Source organism: Silurus aristotelis (genome assembly GCF_946808225.1).
Source record: "Silurus aristotelis genome assembly, chromosome: 4".
NCBI lineage: Eukaryota > Metazoa > Chordata > Actinopteri > Siluriformes > Siluridae > Silurus > Silurus aristotelis.
In genome coordinates this window covers 7,823,871-7,842,606 of record NC_139577.1, presented here as the reverse complement: position 1 = coordinate 7,842,606, position 18,736 = coordinate 7,823,871, and the positions used below count along the sequence as shown (strand labels likewise).

Sequence of the window (18,736 nt, the reverse complement as noted above, 5' to 3'; positions counted from 1 at the left end):
GAATTGAATGTCTATTACAGAAACTGTTTTTGGAACCCAGAAAGGTGTTTAAATGTATACACAAAACAGAAACTTCCTGTAAAACTATTTCTAGAGTGAAACACCATCATAACCTTCTATGGTCCTTTACTTTCTAGAGAACTTACAGAAGACAATAAATAAAAGAAGATTGTAAAAAGTTACATTGCAATAAAAGCTGAAAAACGGTTATGAGACCAGGAAATTATCCAGTACCCGGTTCCTGAAAAATGTTGTTTGCAAACATTGTGAAAACACAATCTTTCTAGTAATTTCAACCAAAATCAAAGGAACGAAATGCAGCCTGATCAAATGATAGAACAGTGATGTATACTGTATAGAACACTTTCAGATTCAGTCACAGAACACACAATTAGTACGTGGTAGTGAGTTGCTTTCTTTTATTTACAGTTAACAAGTGAAACAAAACTGCAGCTATAAATTCCACTTTCAAATGCAAACAATTTTGACGAACAGATTTTTGGAGCCATATCCTTAACATACTAAGTAAAACGTGGTACATGTTTTAAAAGAATTTGTGAGATCAAAAATCTTTTGAACATTTACATCGAATGGTCAAAAATTTGTGGACACCTGCCTATAAGATTGGTAACATATCAAACATTTAGTCCCCTTTTGCTGTTATAATAAGCTCCACTCGTCTGGAAAGATGTTCTACTAGCTGTTGGAGTGTGCTTGTGGAGATTTGTGGATATTCATTCAGACACAGTAAAGTCAAGTACCAATGTAGGTGAACTGAGGAGGTATGGGGAGCAATAAGCGTTCGGTTGAAGGGTACACGACTCTCACCTTCAGTCACTGCACCCAAACTTCGGGTGACCATTGACAACCAACTGTCCTCTTCCTTACATGTTGCTAATGTAAAACGATCTTGTTGGTTTCCTCTCTACGTCATCAAAAGTATTTGGCCGTTTTTATCCACACAGGCTGCTCAGGTGCTTGTTCAGTATCTGAACACTATTTGTCCTCTGCAACTGATCCAAAATGCAGCTGTGTGACTTGTGTTCAGTCTGCCCAAGTTCTCCCACTCGCATCATATTCTAAACACTGATGCTTGCCTACAAAGCCAAAGATAGACCGGCACCTTCTTACTGTGAATCTCTCATCACTCCTCACTGCACCATGCTGCCTCAGATCTTCTAGAACTGCCCGACTGATTCCACTTTCTCTCAGAATAAGAGTTAAGCATACATCAAGACTTCTCTGTTCTGGCACCCAGGTGATAGAATGAACTTCCCCTAAATGTCTGAACAGCTGAGTAACTGCCACAACTTCAAACGATGGGTGAAGACCTACCGCTTCCTGAAATACTTAAACTAGCAAATTTCTTCCTGTATGATGTATGTCTTTATGTTGTCTAAATGTGAGCTATAAGGCTGATGGTATCCTGAGTCTGTACACTAGTTAACCAGTGTTGATTTATTTATTGATAGAGACTCAAAGCCAATTGGTACATCGCTCTGAATAAAGGCGTCTGCTAAATGCCACAAATCTGAATGTTGATCAGAGCTCTATAGCAGATCTTCCACTCCAAACCATGTAAAGCATATCTTCATGGGTGCGGCTTTGTGCACAGGGACATTGCCATGCTGGAACAGGCTTGGGGCTTCTAGTTTAAATTTCATGATACAGCATCCAAAACATCCTACACAATCGTGTAGCTCAAACGGTTTGTTATAAACCACAGATAGCTGTAAAAGTCAGGTGTCCCAATACTTTTTGTAATATAGTTATTGTATCTTGTCAAATACACATTTACAAACATGAAGGCTTTTACCAAATAGTAGATATGAAATACAAAAAACAATACTAAAACAAAAAATTTAACAGGAACCGAGGATTTTTGCAAAATAAAAATGAAAACAAAACTGTTTACAAACCTGAAACTGAAAAAAACAAACAAAAAACCCCCCCAAAAAAACCAGAATACAATAATGAAGATTAAAACTGATACAGTTTTTTGAGGCAACGACTTAGATTTATTCAAACATCGACTGATTAACACTTACTAGTGGCCAGTGTTTATTTAGTATTTGTATATTGATTGTACTTAGTGTTACATGTTGCATGATTTCCACATGAATGTATTTTGGGGAATAGCATTCTTGTGTGGTTGAACTCCACCATTAGGCTAAATCTCTCCCTTCCTACAAAATTTCAGAATAAATGCTCAGATAACCACTGTCTCTCTCTGCTGCAGCTACAATTACCTCAAAGTCTGATTTAGTGATAGGAAAATCTGATAATTTTTGCGATTTGGTTCTTTAAATCTTCAAATCTTTTTTTGTCATTTAGTTCATTTTGTTGTTCAAAAGAATGAACGATTCTGACCGGAGAACTCATGAGATGAACTATTAAATTCTGTTTCCTGTGTAAAGTACTGCATAGCCTTTATAGGAGTCACGTGGTAACAGAACGAACAACTCGGACTAGAAGAGTCGCTCATGTAAACTACTCAATTCTGTTTCCTGTAACTAACCTATGGAGATTTTGCAATGCTTTGCTCATGTACAAAATGAACTAATTTCTCTTTGAGATGATTCGTTTTTCTAAGTCACATTAAAAATTAATGAATAATTCACGAACGACCAATCACTTGTCTAATTTCAATTGTGCTTTTTGTTAACTTGTGGAACACCTGATGTACCTGCACTTGTGTATGACACCAAGTTCTAACCTAAAGCTGCCAACACACACACACACACACACACACACACACACACAGAGCGATGTTCTTGGTGTTCTAAAATGGTTAACGTTGGAATTTTGATCATGAGACTCTGGTTCCAGCTGCTGGTGAGAAGTGCAAATGTACTTACAAGAAAAGACAGCAATAAAATGATAGAGAAACAAGAAAGATAAAAGACTGCTGAACGACAGAAAGAGAGAGAGAAAGAGACAGAACAAAAAAGAAGTAGAGAGTGAGAGATTGAGACCACAATGTTGTTTCATTAATGTTTAGGCCAGTAGAGTTAACCACAGGGTTTAGAGGAAATGTGGGGCTGTGTGTGTTTGCATGTATTAAAGGAGTCTTTACTGTATGAGAAAACACACACACACACACACACACACACACACACACACACACACACACACACACACACACACACACACACACACACAAAACGAGAAGAAGTTTTTCTTCTACAAAAGACATGCATGAATGCTCCAGTAGTGTAACATAATTTGACTCTGTAAATGTTTGTGTGTGTGTGTGTGTGTGTGTGTGTGTGTGTGTGTGTCTCTCTCTCTCAGTCATGGTCCTTACCCTCAGTAAATGACCCATTTAGAGTGATCTGGATATATATCTTCCCCTCAGGCTCCAGGTCAACCTGCAAAAACACACACACACACACACACACACACACACACACACACACACACACACACGCACACACGCACACACACACGCACACACGCACACACACACACACACAATTACTATCTGATGCCCAGCTGTTGCTCTATACAAAGTATTGTGCCCCCCACTTTTGCTCCATCCAGTGCAGAGCAGTTCATATTTATTACTGTAACTGATAAGAACCCCCCTTCTTGCACTCTCTCTCTCTCTCTCTCTCTCTCTCTCTCACACACACACTTAGCTTAACATCTGATTATCAGTGTTAACAGGAAACGAACAACGAACAAAGCAACACAAAGTGGTGAAAGTGGTAATGTTTGTCTGTCTGTGTGTGTGTGTGTGTGTGTGTGTGTGTGTGTGTATGCACTACCATTCCTACATAGTTTTTCTTTATTTTTAACATTGTTTATTAATACTAAAAAAATAATATTTGTAACATTATAGATTGTCTAAAGTGGCTCCATGTCACTTTGATGCCAGTTTAGCAAACTCATGGGAATCTCTCACCAGATTCATGAGGTAGTCACCTGGAATGAGTTTTAGGTCACAGGTGTGTCTTATCAAGAGTTCATTTGTGACATTTCTTGCCTTCTTAATGTGTTTTGGACCATTTTGTCTTGTGAAGAGGAAAGGGTAAGTACAAAGGCAATAGCCCTTTTAGTGCTACTACAACTACAGTTGTCTTCTTCCTCTTCTTCTTTCGTCTTCTTCCATTAGTAGTCGCCACAGCGAGTCATCTGTCTCAATCCCCCCTGTCCTCCACATCTGACTCTTTCAAACCAACTACCTGCATGTCTTCCCTCACCACATCCATAAACCTCCTCCTTGGTCTTCCTCTTTTCCTCCTTGCTGGTGGCTCCATCCTCAGCACCGATATACCCCATGTCCCACCTCTACACATGTCCAAACCCTCTGAATCTCGCCTCCCTCACCTTGTCTCAAAAACATCCTACATGCGCTGTCCCTCTAATAAACTAATTTCTAATCCTGTCCATCCTCGTCACTCCCAATGAAAACCTCAACATCTTCAGCTCTGCTACCTCCAGCTCCACCTCCTGTCTTTTACTCAGTGCCACTGATTTTAAACCATACAACAACGCAGGTCTCACCACAGTCCTATAAACTTTCCCTTTCACTCTTGCAGACACTCTTCTATCACAAATCATTCCTGCCACTCTTCTCCACCCACTCCACCCTGCCTGCACTCTTTTCTTTACTTCCCTAACACACTCTCCATTACTTTGCACTGTTGACCCCAGGTACCTAAACTCCTCCACCTTCTACACCTCTTTTCCCTGCAACCGCACCACTCCACTTCCCTCCCTCTCATTCACACACACATGTACTCTGTCTTACTCCTACTGTCTTTCATTCCCCTTCTCTTCAGCACTTACCTCCACCTTCCCAGGCTCTTCTCAACCTGCGCCCTACTCTCACCACAAATCACAATATCATCCACAAACATCATAGTCCATGGAGACTTCTGTCTGACCTCGTCCGTCAACCTGTCCCTCACCACTGCAAACAGGAAAGGGCTCAGAGCCAATCCTTGATGCAGTCCAACCTCCACCTTGAACCAGTCTGCTGTTCCTATTGCACACTTTAATGCTTACACTGTCCTCAAACATGTCCTGCACCATCCTCACATACTTCTCTGACACACCTGACTTTCTCATACAATACCACAATTCCTCTCTCGGCACCCTGCCGTATGCTTTCTCTAAATCCACAAACACACAATGCAACTCCTTCTGACCTTCTCTATACTTCTCCATCAACATTCTCAAAGCAAATAATACATCTGTGATGCTCTTCCTCGGCTTAAAACCATTCTGTTGTTCACAGATGGTCACCTCTTCTCTCAGCCTGGCTTCCACTACTCTTTCCTATAACTTCATGGTGTGAAGTTATCATAAACTTAAGTCCCCTGTAGTTACTGCAGGTCTGCACATCTCCCTTATTCTTAAAGATCGGTACCAGCACACTCCTTCTCCATTCCTCAGGCATCTTCTCAACTTCCAAAATCCTGTTAAACAATATTTTTTAAAACTCCACTGCCATCTCTCCTAAACATTTCCATTACAATACACCGGTATATCATCTGGTCCAACTGACTTTCCACTCTTCGTCCTCTTAATCGCTGCTCTCACTTCCTCCTTACTAATCCTATTCACTTCCTGCTTCACCATCTCCACACCATCCAACCTTCTCTCTCTCTCTCTCTCTCTCTCTCTCTCTCTCATTTCATTCTCTCTCATTCATCAGATGCTCAAAATACTCCCTCCATCTTCTCAACACACTCTCCTCACTCATCAACACATTTTAATCTCCATCCCTTTATTACTTTAACTTGCAGCATATCCTTCCCAACTCGGTCTCTCTGCCTGGCCAACAAATCCTTTTCTTCATTCTTAGTGTCCAACTTCTCATACAGCTTTTTTTATATGCCTTAACCACATCCCTCTTTACCTGCTGCCGCATCTCCTTGTACTCCTGCCTATTTTTTACATCACTCTGTCATTCCCAATTCTGTTTTGCCAACCTCTTTCTCCTTATGCTCACCTGCACTTCCTTATTCCAGCACCACGTCTCTTTTCTTTCTTTCTATTTCAAGATGTCACACCAAGTACCTTTCTAAAGGTCTCCTTGATCACTTCTGCAGTAGTTACCCAATCATCTAGCACCTTCTCACCACCACCGAGCCCCTGTCTGTCTCTTCTTCTTTACCTACAAAACCATCCTACAGACCACCATCCGATGCTGTCTAGCTACACTGTCCCCTACCAACACTTTACAGTCTCCAATCTGCATCTCCTACATAGAACATAATCCACCTGTGTGCACCTTCCTCCTCTCTTATATGTCAGCCTATGATCCTCTTTCTTCTTACAATAAGTGTTCACCAACTAGAGTACAAATTTTTATTATTACAAGAAACACTCAGTTAAGTAAAGATCCATCATTAGTTTAAGAAATGAAGGTCAGTCAATCTAAAAAAGTTAAAGAATTTTAAATGTATCCCCAAGTGCAGTCGCAAAAGACGGTAAGATGAAACTGACTTTTATGAGGACCATCACAGCAAAGGAAGACTAAGAGCTACCTCTGCTGCAGAGGATAATTTTATTAGAATCACCAGTCTCGAAAACTGCTGATTTCCATAAATGCTTCTCAGAGTTTAAGGGGCAGACATATTTCAACATCCACTGTTTAGAGGAGACTGCGTGAGTCAGGCCTTTATCGTTGTATTGCAGCAAAATAAACAGTACTTCAGAAAAACAACAAGCAGAAAAGACTTGCTTGGGCAAAGAAACTCAAGGAATGGACATTGTAGCAAATTAAGGAGTGAAAATTTGAGATGTTTTGTTCTAAGTGCCGTGTCTTGTTAGAGACACAGAGGGTGAACAGGAGGAGGAGGTGTGATGGTGTGGGGGTGCACTACTGGTGACACTGTTGGTGATGTTATAAAAATCGAGGGCTCACTTAACCAGCATGGCCACCACAACATTTTGCAGTGACATGCCATGCCTTCATGTGTGCACTTAGACCATCGTTTTTTTACAATCTAAATCCAGTTGAGATGTTTTGAGATGGGTTGAATTGGAAAGTGAAGAAAAAGCAGCAAACACATTTAAAACCTCTGGGAACCCCTCAAGATTGACGGAAAACAGGGCTGGCGGCAGCAGTGGGAATGGGTGAACGTAGCCCAAGCTAATTAAAATCGCATTACAATTTATTCGACTGCCTTTACAACTATGTTTTTTAGGCTAATAAGTGAGCCTAGTGCTGCATGTATCTATAGCGATGCTGCTGCTAGCACATCAGAGGCTATGGCTCATTTCAGTTTACCCTCCACAAGCACTGCTTATACTTAGTCTTCAACAAGTGCCCCAAAGCACACCTGGCTGTTTTAGCCCCAGTTCAGGCCGTTAGTGATTTCAATAACGTTGCACCATCCAAGCCAAAATTAACTAATTACCCAAAGCGTTCGGCAATGTATGCTGCTCATTTAATCCTTCCTGGTAGCGCACACGGCCATGGCTGGAGACCTGGCAAATGGTGTCTTCAACATCATGTTGTTCAAAATTTCCTTCCCCACACTGTCAAGAAACATAACCCCCTATCATTACACCATGTTTTATAAAAGACAAAACAAATACTTTAGACATGGATGAATTTGTAAGAATTTTTGCTAAAGGAAACAGAAGAAATGCTGTAGATAAATGGATGGATGGATGGATGGACAGAACAATAGCTAGACAGAAAAAAATTAATTGTGATATAACTGAAACACAGTTTTAGGTTGCTGTTGGTTATTATGCAATAAAGTGAAGGGAAAAAATATTTTTTATAATAACAAGTGGCAAAAAAGAAAAGTGGTTATATAATGTTTTGATCTTTGGTTAAGTAATTAATTAAAAAACTTTTTAAAAAAAGGTTCTGTTTTTGTACTAAAGTTTGAAAATATGCTTGTTTTATTCAAGATAAATGTTTTTTTGAGAACAAATTTATGGGGTTTAAAGCTAAAATACACCGTTTTCAAAGTTGTTTTATCTGTTCACTGTTCAAATTTTTTTTTTTAGGGTACTGTATGCTAGCAAATATACATAGGAGCATAAAGAGCATTAATTTATCTCAATTAAAATACCCTTTAAAAATACTCTTGCCCCTGTACAGACTTTGTAAATCCCCTCTTTCTCTCTCTTTCACACACATACGCACACATACACACACACACACACACACACACACACACACTCACGCATGCGCACAAACACAGCAGTTCTTGATCTGTTAGGGTGAATTTTCCATGAAGCTGAATCAGCATCATCATCATCATCATCCCATGATGTGACCTAAATATAATCTAACCATTACATCATACACACAGACACACAGCAGTTCTTTATCTGTTAGGGTGAATTTTCCATCAAGCCGAATCAGCATCATCTTCCCATGATGTGACCTAAATATAATTTTGTAACCATTACATCATACACACACAAACACACATTCGCACACACAAGCACAAACATATGTATATATACATTCACTTAGACTTACATACACACAAACACACGCGCACATATGATGTATGACATTTAGACCAGTGACGTGAATAACACTGATTATTGCTTAGTGGGTGGGATATATAAGAAAGCAAGAAAACATTTTTTAAATAAGGATTTGATCAGAGGGCCAAATTGTGATGACTAGACGACTGGGTCAAAGCATCTCCAAAACTGCAGCTCTTGAGGGATGTTCCCAGACTGCAGTGGTCAGTATCTATTAAAAGTGGTCCAAGAAAGGAACAGTGGTGAATTTTCCGCAAACCAGTGACAGGGTCACGGGTGGCCGAGGCTCACTGATGCATGTGGGGAGTGAAGGCTGGCCCGTGTGATCCGACCCAACAGACGAGCTCCTGTAGCTCAAATTGCTGTAGAAGTTAATGCTATTAATGCTCAACGAATCTGTTTTGGAAGCAAAAAGGGAACCAACAGAATATTAAGCAGGTGCTCATCATGTTATGCCTGATAAGTGTATATACAGTGATCCCCGAAAATCCGCAAATTTTCCACGCACCCCCTATGGTACCTCAGTGAATTCCTCTAAACATTATGTCACTTTAATACAATGATGTAAAATGTTATGAAATTTGTTCGTAAAAACATTTTAAAATGTTATTCCTAACGCTTCTGAACATTCGGTCCTGCTGCGGATTCTAATTTTAGGATAATCAAATTTTAAGATAATTTGCTGTTAGTTAGGTTCCAAATGAGAATCCGCGGATTTTCCCAGAATTATCGGGGGTTCACTGTACACACACACACACACACACACACACAAATGTTATGAACACAAAAATGTGAACTTGGTGTGTTAAAAAATAATATAAACTTTTGTTGTGTGTGTGTTTTTGTGTGTCATGTTTTATAATGTTGTGCATCACTCGTTCATATTTGCAGGAAATAAACTAGCCTGCTAACCTGAGCATTTCCTCCCAAATCATCACACATACACACTACAACCTGAACAACTACTGAACCTTGACCCAAACATGGTCACAAGGCAAAGTAACCGCCTACAGAAGAAATTGTGTGTGCGTGTGAGAGGGTGTTGTGGTCATGCAAAGTAGAACATAAAAAAAAAAATTCACACCTACAGCACAAACACGCAGTTGACTGCACATTGTCATGGCAGAATATAAAATTTTTTTAAAAAAAAGATACACATACAGTGTAAGGACAAGTTTTAGTTGCCATACAACATAGCAGACTTCCTGTGCATGTGCACGCATGTATTGTCAAGTTTACACGTCCTGCAAATGACATGTTGTCCAAAAACCACCCACACATACACTGCATGCGCACACACACACACACACACACACAGTGTGTATGTGACACAGAAATAACAGAGTTGACAGAAACACTAAATATGGTCAGTGTGATCTCAGGCTCTACATCCTGTAGTCAGACCCCCAACACACACACACACACACACACACACACACACACACACACACACACACACACACACACACACACAATATTACAACCTTGCTGACATTTGTACTACCTTTACATTTAACACAACACATACAGTCAGCGGGTTTATTATAAAAATGGCCTTTTGTACATATTAATTAAGCGATATTAGTTATTAGTGCAAGTGTTTTAGTCCCACATTTAACATTTAAAGACATATGACAATTCTTTACTTTAAATAAAATGTACAATGATTTTGAATAAAAAATAATATTTAAAAAGTATTCGAATTTAACCAGATGCCACAACAATAGCCGCTGTAACTGGCACGTTGTCCTATTTACCGTTAGTGAGGGTGCTAATATTAATGAAGCTAACTGTGTGTGTGTGTGTGTGTGTGTGTGTGTGTGTGTACGCAAGCGTGCATGTGAGTGATGTCTGACACTGTGAGATAAAACGATGCATGCCATTAACATTAGGACATTTACAAATTAAACTCTGATCTGAGCAAAACTTTCTTTTATTCGAGATAGAGTGAGTTTATCAGAAGGTCACAAGCATTCCTGAGCAGCCAGCAAACAGCAGGAGAATGCTACGAAGCTCCAGAAAGAAGCAGCGGGTTTTTCCACAAGCAGAACTGAATATTAATGATGTCCTGTGAAGGACTAAACTGAGGTCAGGTCAGTGTAATGCAAAACAACTTTATTCTGGATTGATTCGTCTTTAGATTCAAGTGGTGTTTATGCGAGTGTTTGTTTTTTCTTGTTAAGTTTTAGTGCATGCCATAATAAAAGATTTACTTTATGAGAGTGCTAATATTAATGGAGGTAACTCTGTGTGTGTGTTTGTGTGTGTATATATCTATATGTGTGTGTGTGTTATACAGCACAAATAATAGTGATTGTTAGTAAAGCAGCAGGTATGATCGAGTTGGAAGTAGATGTGCAGCTAAGCTTTCCAACTCACTGACAGAATGAACAGATACAAATTTAATACACAGACCTGAATGACTTGAGTCACAAAACCCCCCCACAAAGATTTGAAGCAAAGCTGCTTATCTGAACCCTAATAACTTAAAACCCGATCTCATTTTGACTCTCAGCAAATACTTTTACTTCTCCTTCAGATGCCACATATCCAACACACACACACACAAGGACATTTCTGCATCCTGCACTGTGTTGACCCAGTGCATCCTGCACTGGGTCAACACAGGACAAACTCATAGCAGCACAAGGGCCTATAAACCTGGTGCTAATGAAGCGACCAAATGTTGCCTCCTAGATTTGGACATGATCAACACATTCCACCAATGTGCTGCATGTAGAGTTCACACACCTCATGGATATAAATGATCATGGTTATTTCAGTTCAAGAGTAATCTCAGATTCAGTTTATTCTATTTATATTATTTCAGTTGTTATCTGGTAGTACACACACACGCGCACACACACACACAAACACACGCACGCCTAAGCAAAATGGCCTAAGCAAAAATGGGTGTGTAACTCTGTTTTGATATCTTCCCTGCTGAAACATCTTGCTTTAAATGTGGTACTGAATCTAAAGTTATGAGATAAAAGGAGACAAATACCATAATTATGACACTGAACAGATTTGTACAACTATTTGTACAACTTTCTCCCAACTTTACAAAACTATAAACATGCATTCAAAAACAGTTATGTAGATTAACAGTGACGCTGTAAATGCACAGAGACTTTTTGTAAGTATTTTTAACTGAATTGTAATAATTATATCACAATATAACATCGCCAGCCCTGAGTGAGAATATCATTTGGACCTTCAGACACCTTCAACAACACCAATCAGAAGCTCTGGCTGGAAAACAAGGGATGAAGGGATGAAGTGTGAATCCTCTGTAATTGCTGATTGTTTCATAGATATCACAGCTCTATTTTTTACTCAAATCCTCTTACACACGCACTTAGGCGTTTAGCTAAAACTGTGTGTGTGCACGAGTGGGCCTGTTTGTGTGTGTGTGTGTGTTCCATAATGAGTCATATAGAGCAAATACAGCCGTTTATCAACAATTTATGATAGTGAGGAATAAGATAACAGAGACACGCAAGCATGCACACACGCACACACACACACACACACACACACACACACACACACACACACACACACACACACACACACAAACAAACAATGCTCATACGAAATGCCACCTAAACATTCAATAAATAGTACAGTGGGTGTGCGCTTGTGTGTGTAAGACCCTGTGCCTCATATAAAATTTTACAATCCTAAAACTCCAACATCCTCAACACTGTAAACAACAAAGACGTTAAAGACAAAAGAGTCTTTTACTTGTAACAAATACATTATAGCAGAGCAAAATTATTTCACATATCTCAGCTTGTTCAAAAGCCCAGGTTCAGCCATGATACTGACCCACTGGGGCAGAGAGGGTTAAGAGCCTTGCTCAAGGGTGGCAGCTCGGCATTGCTAGGGCTTGAACCCACAACCTTCTGATCAGTAAACCAGAGCGTTCACCGCTGAGCCACTGCTTAAGTCAGAGCTGTAACCATATAGACATAGACGAGGACACACAGCATACCCTTCCACCCATAAACCTGTGAATGAATCCCTCCAATAATCAGATACAACCAATTAGCTCCTCAAGTATAGATTGGTGTGATGCAGGTCTTCTACACTCCATCATGCACTGCTGTGTGTGGTGTTCAAATTTTTTTTTCAAAAGTGCACAATTATGTCAAAATGTTTGCGAGATAATTATCTGACATACACTAGAACATGGTCAAACATGGATTTGACTCCAGTGTGTGTGTTATTTTTTAACTCATTGACTCAGTGTTTTGTATTGCGACATGTCATTGTCTTGTCAGGTCTGTTTCAAAGGTAAAGAGGTAGTTGACCTAAAATGCACTGTAAAACAAACATCGGTTACAACTTTAGTCCATGAAACCGCAGATATGATTTGAAAGTGCACTATAAAGGAATCATTTTTTTTTTAATGTCTATATAAGAGGAGTTGTGCGTGAAATTGTGGTGTGTATAAACATGACACAGGTGGAAGTAGTGAAAGTCTTGGCAGAAGCAGAGAGGGTTTGGAAAGGATTATTGGTTACAGTTATTATGGTGTTCGGTTTCGGTTACAGTCTCTCTGTTTGGATAAAAAAAAACAACAACAAAAACCAGACGATTCAGTGTAGTATTACTGAACTGCTCTGTAGTAAATTTCCTGCATATACAAATATGCGCGCCCACACACACACACACACACACACACACTTTATTATGATAACATTTCAAAAACTGTACCTTTCCTCTCTCTCTTTCCTTGTTTCCTTTATTCCTATATTCTTTCTACCTTTAATATGCACCTTTACGTGGAAATGTAGAAGTGTAAAAAGCCATAACGACCTTTCAAGGTTGGAGGTACTGAAGCTGGAGATGAAGTTTTACAGTTGAGGATCCTTGTTTGTGTGTGTGTGTGTGTGTGTGTGTGTGTGTGTGTGTGTGTGTGTGTCAATCACCAAACAATCACTATCAAGTGCTTCAGGCTGTTTTGCGGTGATGCAATAGAAAAGTGTTCTGCAACATTAGGTCCAAACCACACACACACGCGCGCGCGCGCAGGAGCGCGCTCTCGCACATACCCATCCTTCGAAGGTCTCCTCGGGGCTCGTCCCCTTCCTCAGGTCCTCGAAGTGGATGGTGCAGTTTGCCACGAAGTCGTCGTAGCCGATCGGCGATTCGTGGAAGACGGCGAACTCCAGACTCTCGGCGCGGCTCACGCACGCGCTGAACTCCTCGTTGTAAGTGGGCGCGTTGGTGCGCGGTTTGGAGCGCGTCTGTCCCACCGCGAGCTCGTCCACCTTCACCACCACGTACGGGTCCAGCGTCGCGGGCGCGCCCAGGGTCAGGTTCAGAGCCAGGCCGGGTTTACCGAAAGCGGCGGCGTGGCGCGTGGACGCGCTGGTGGGCTTCAGGTCCACGGCCTCGCCCACGCGCACCTTCAGGGAGCCAGTGTAGCGCATTTATGCACCAACAAACAAACAAACAAACAAACAAACAAACAAAAGAGGGAACAAGGAGGGACACCGAGGGTCAAAACTAGCGGTGCGTGGACATGACCCACTCCTTCTCCCGGTTCTGCAGTCCGGTGTGGACCCCTGATCACCGAGCAGGTGCAGCGCGAGCCGATTGCAACGAGGAAGAGTTTACTTATGAGTATGTGTGTGTGTGTGTGTGTGCGCGTGCGGAAGAGATTAAGCATAAAGAGGAAGTGTGAGAGCACACAGCGTATCCAGTTCTCAGCTTTCGCGCGCGTTAATGTGCGCATAAATGTGTAAAGACATGAAACAGTTTCTAAACTGAATCTCAAATAAAATGTCAATGAAATAAAGTCCTTCAATGTGAAACATTTTAATCTAGTTTATATTTATTATTTATCAATTATTTCCCGTCTATTTATTATTTGTATTTTCTCCCGGCATACCTGCTGCATTTAATATATTCTACATGACACTAAACCGTGTGTGTGTGTGTGTGTGTGTGTGTGTACAATGTAGACCAGGGGTCACGAACCTTTTTGAAACTGAGAGCTACTTCTTGGGTACCGATTAATGTGAAGGGCTACCAGTTTGATACACACCGTTTTCAGTTTGATCTGAAAAAACAAATTTGCTCAATTTACCTTTTATTATATGTTATTATTAATAATTAATTATATTCATCTATGTGAAGACACTGATCATGTTAATGATTTCTCATAATAATAATCAACAATGATTTAACAAAGTGGGAAACAGCTATCTTTAGAAAAGGCCCACGGGCACCATGTTGGTGACCCCTGATGTAGACTAATTTATAATGATCTGTTGTGTGACATGAATGAATATAAATAATGTAAAATAAATGAATGCAGAAAGGGTTGGTGTGTGGAAACTAAAACACTTTAAATCTAAAGGCAGTATAAACCATGTCACAAATATAAGTCAAAATAGATAAAAGTAAGATTTCTTTTGGTTTGTATTTAACCTACTAAATCATCACCACTGGATTGGTTTGCCAGATGCATACACCCCCCTGTTACACAAAATGTCAGCTTCTGCTCTAAAGCTCTATTCAGACTGGATTAGTTTACATAGGATAGTAACAGGAAGTGAATTAAAAGCACTTTACTCTCATTGGCTAAGGAGATTTGGATGGACAGGAGGTAAAAACTTCAGTAAATGTTGGAAAATGTACTGAAACACTTTGGGTTTTAGGTAGTCCAATTTTCCTCACATGGCCATGTCCCTTCAACAAGCTGTTGTTATAAATGTGGAAGCATTCAGTGTGTTTTACAATGAGGTGTGTGTGTGTGTGTGTGTGTGTGTGTGTGTGTGTGTGTGTGTGTGTGTGTGTGTGTGTGTGTGTTTTACACAGAGTGCAGATGTATAGACTGATGGTTCAGTAGACTGGTGGACTGGTAAAGCCGTGAGCCAGACTTCAGTGAACTTCCTGAGATAATGGCAGGTTGCATAACCATCTAACCACATCATTTGCAATCTGACTGACCGACATGTAAAATGACAGATCCCAGGCCGTAGGTTTTGCGTGACTGGGTGCAGCAGGGATTCGTACACTTTGACGAAACAGAGCTGCATACACCAAACTGAACAAGTGAAAACAAAAGCGCCGTCTCAATTCACACAATACAATTCCGTACCTTTGAGTACAGGTACATTTGTAGTACTGCAACATTAATCCCAAAACAAATAAAAAAAAACAGCTCATGGTTCTTCACACTACCGAGACAAAACAGAAAAGATGGAGAAGAGATACAAAGGGGATTGTAATGTAATGTAAAGTGTATTAGATATAAAGATGATGGTTTTAGCGCCCTCGTGTGGCAGGAAATTAAAAGCAAACCCAATTGAACAATTGCAATCAGCTGACACATGGCGATGACCTTTTCAGCACTGGCTCCAACCAGTCACATGCTGCTTTACTTTTACTAAAGCAATCACGTGTTTTTTTTTTTGTTTGTTTTTTTTATGGGCGAGATTTTAGTGGACTGAGAATTATTGTATTTCTGATATAACAAAGATATCATAATACAGTGGTCCCCTGGAACTCGCGGGGGTTACGTTCTAAGACCCTCCACGAGTTCCGAAAATCCGCAGCCCCTATGGTACCTTAGTGAATTCATCTAGAAATTATTGTCACTTTAATACAATAATGTGTTTAAAAAATGTTTTATTTTTTAATGAAAACATAATTTAAAATGTTATTCCTTATGTTCTTGAACATTCTTTTCCGCTGCGGATTCCCGCGAATTTTAAGATAATCCGCAACTTGCTGTTAGTTAGGTTCCAAATCAGAACCCGCAAATTTTCAGAGCCGCGAGTTCTGTGTTCCGGGGGTTGACTGTTTAATAATAATATATCATAATAATCATGAAAATCAGAATGACATACACCACACACATTTGATTATTTGATTACGTCTCAAATTATTTACTCATTGTGTTTTCCTCCTGTTCCATGATTAGGTGTGACACCTTAGTCCTATGGCCATGTCCTTGTTTTTTTCATCAGGAAGTAAAGATCTTGAACTCACTATTGCACCCTTAACATCATATTCTTATTCACACCTGGGGAAGATGATTGAGACATGCCCTTGGTCTCACCTTCCCTGCTTCATGTCTTCGTCCACACAATGCTGACTGGGCTGCTTTTGATAACGGTGTCAAAAATACATGTTCCATGTCTCAATTTCCTACATATAACACTAACATAAATAACATAATAACAAATAACATAAATTACTCCACCATCAAACCACCCTCAATAAATTACTCCACCAGCAAACCCCCAATACATTACACCACTATCAAACCCTCTAATTCATTACACCACCATTAAACCCCCAATTCATTACACCACCATCAAACCACTCTTAATGAATTACTCCACCATCAAACCCCCAATACATTACACCACCATCAAACCCTCTAATTCATTACACCACCATTAAACCCCCCAATACATTACACCACCAATAAACCCCCCAATACATTACACCATTATCAAACCACCCAATACATTACACCACCATCAAACCCCCAATTCATTACACCACCATTAAAGCACCCTCAATAAATTACACCACCATTAAACCCCCCAATACTTTACACCACCCTTAAACCCCCCAATACATTACACTGCCATCAAACCCCCCAATACATTACACAACCATCAAACCCCCAATACATTACACTGCCATCAAACCCCCCAATACATTACACCACCATCAAACCCCGCAATACATTACACCACAATCAAACCCTCTAATTCATTACACCACTATTAAACCCCCCAATACATTACACCACCATTAAACCCCACAATACATTACACCATTATCAAACCACCCAATACATTACACCACCATCACACCCCCAATTCATTACACCACCATCAAACCACCCTCAATAAATTACACCACCATTAACCCCCCCCCCCAATACATTACACCACCCTTAAACCCCCCAATACTTTACACCATTATCAAACCCCCCAATACATTACACCACCATTAAACCCCCAATACATTACACTGATATCAAACCACCCAATACATTACACCACCATCAAACCCTCCAATACATTACACCACAATCAAACCCTTTAAATCATTACACCACCATTAAACCCCCCAATACATTACACCACCATTAAACCCCCCAATACATTACACCATTATCAAACCACCCAATACATTACACCACCATCAAACCCCCAATTCATTACACCACCATCAAACCACCATCAATAAATTACACCACCATTAAACCCCCCAATACATTACACCACCCTTAAACTCCCCAATACATTACACCATTATCAAACCCCCCAATACATTACACCACCATCAAACCCCCAATACATTACACTGCCATCAAACCCCCCAATACATTACACAACCATCAAACCCCCAATACATTACACTGCCATCAAACCTCCCAATACATTACACCACAATCAAACCCTCTTATTCATTACACCACCATCAAACCACCCCAAAACATTACACTACCATCAACCCCCCAAAAAATTACACCACCATCAAACCACCCCCAATAAATTACTCCACCTTTAAACCACCCCCAATAAATTACTCCACCATCAAACCACCCCAATAAATTACTCCACCATCAAATCCCCAATACATTACACCACCATCAAACCACCCTCAATAAATTACACCACCATCAAACCCCCAATGCATTACATTACCATCAAACCACCCTCAATAAATTACTCCACCATCAAACCCCTAATATATTACACCACCGTCAAACCCCCTAATGCATTACACCACCATTAAACCCCCCAATACATTACACCACCATTAAACCCCACAATACTATACACCATTATCAAACCCCCCAATACATTACACCACCATCAAACCCCCAATACATTACATCACCATCAAACCCCCAGTATATTACACCACCATCAAACCCCCTAATGCATTACACCACCAATAAACCCCCCAATACATTATTCCACCATTAAACCCCCCAATACATTACACCACCATCAACCCCCCAAAACATTACACCACCATCAAACCACCCCCAATAAATTACACCACCATCAAACCACCCCCAAAACATTACACCACCATCACCCCCCCCCCAATACATTACACCACCATCAAACCCTCAAATTCAATACACCACCATTAAACCCACAATAAATTACACCACCATTAAACACTCCAATACATTACACCATTATCAAACCCTCCAATACATTACACCACCATCAAACCCCCCAATACATTACACCATTATCAAACC

At 40.3% G+C, this 18,736-nt stretch overlaps 2 protein-coding genes and 1 long non-coding RNA gene across 3 annotated transcripts in view; 1 reads left to right on the top strand and 2 right to left on the bottom strand.

The window, feature by feature from the left end:
- prkcha (protein kinase C, eta, a) overlaps positions 1-14,291 on the bottom strand; it is a 23,792-nt gene extending 9,501 nt beyond the window's left edge. Inside the window, exons 1-2 of the mRNA XM_083539791.1 lie at positions 13,536-14,291; positions 3,308-3,371 (exon numbers count right to left, since the gene is read on the bottom strand). Of these exons, the coding sequence (XP_083395917.1) occupies positions 3,308-3,371; positions 13,536-13,916 (445 nt within the window). The 5' untranslated portion in view covers positions 13,917-14,291. The remainder of the gene's footprint in view (positions 1-3,307; positions 3,372-13,535) is intronic.
- The window catches only part of LOC310725156, a 278,325-nt gene that overhangs the window by 30,539 nt on the left and 229,050 nt on the right, over positions 1-18,736 (top strand). The gene's annotated exons all lie outside the window — the stretch shown is intronic.
- Positions 11,616-18,736, bottom strand: part of utp25 (UTP25 small subunit processor component) — an 86,713-nt gene continuing 79,592 nt past the window's right edge. The window contains exon 14 of the transcript XR_014533251.1: positions 11,616-11,625. The gene's annotated coding sequence lies outside the window, so the exon portion shown is untranslated. The remainder of the gene's footprint in view (positions 11,626-18,736) is intronic.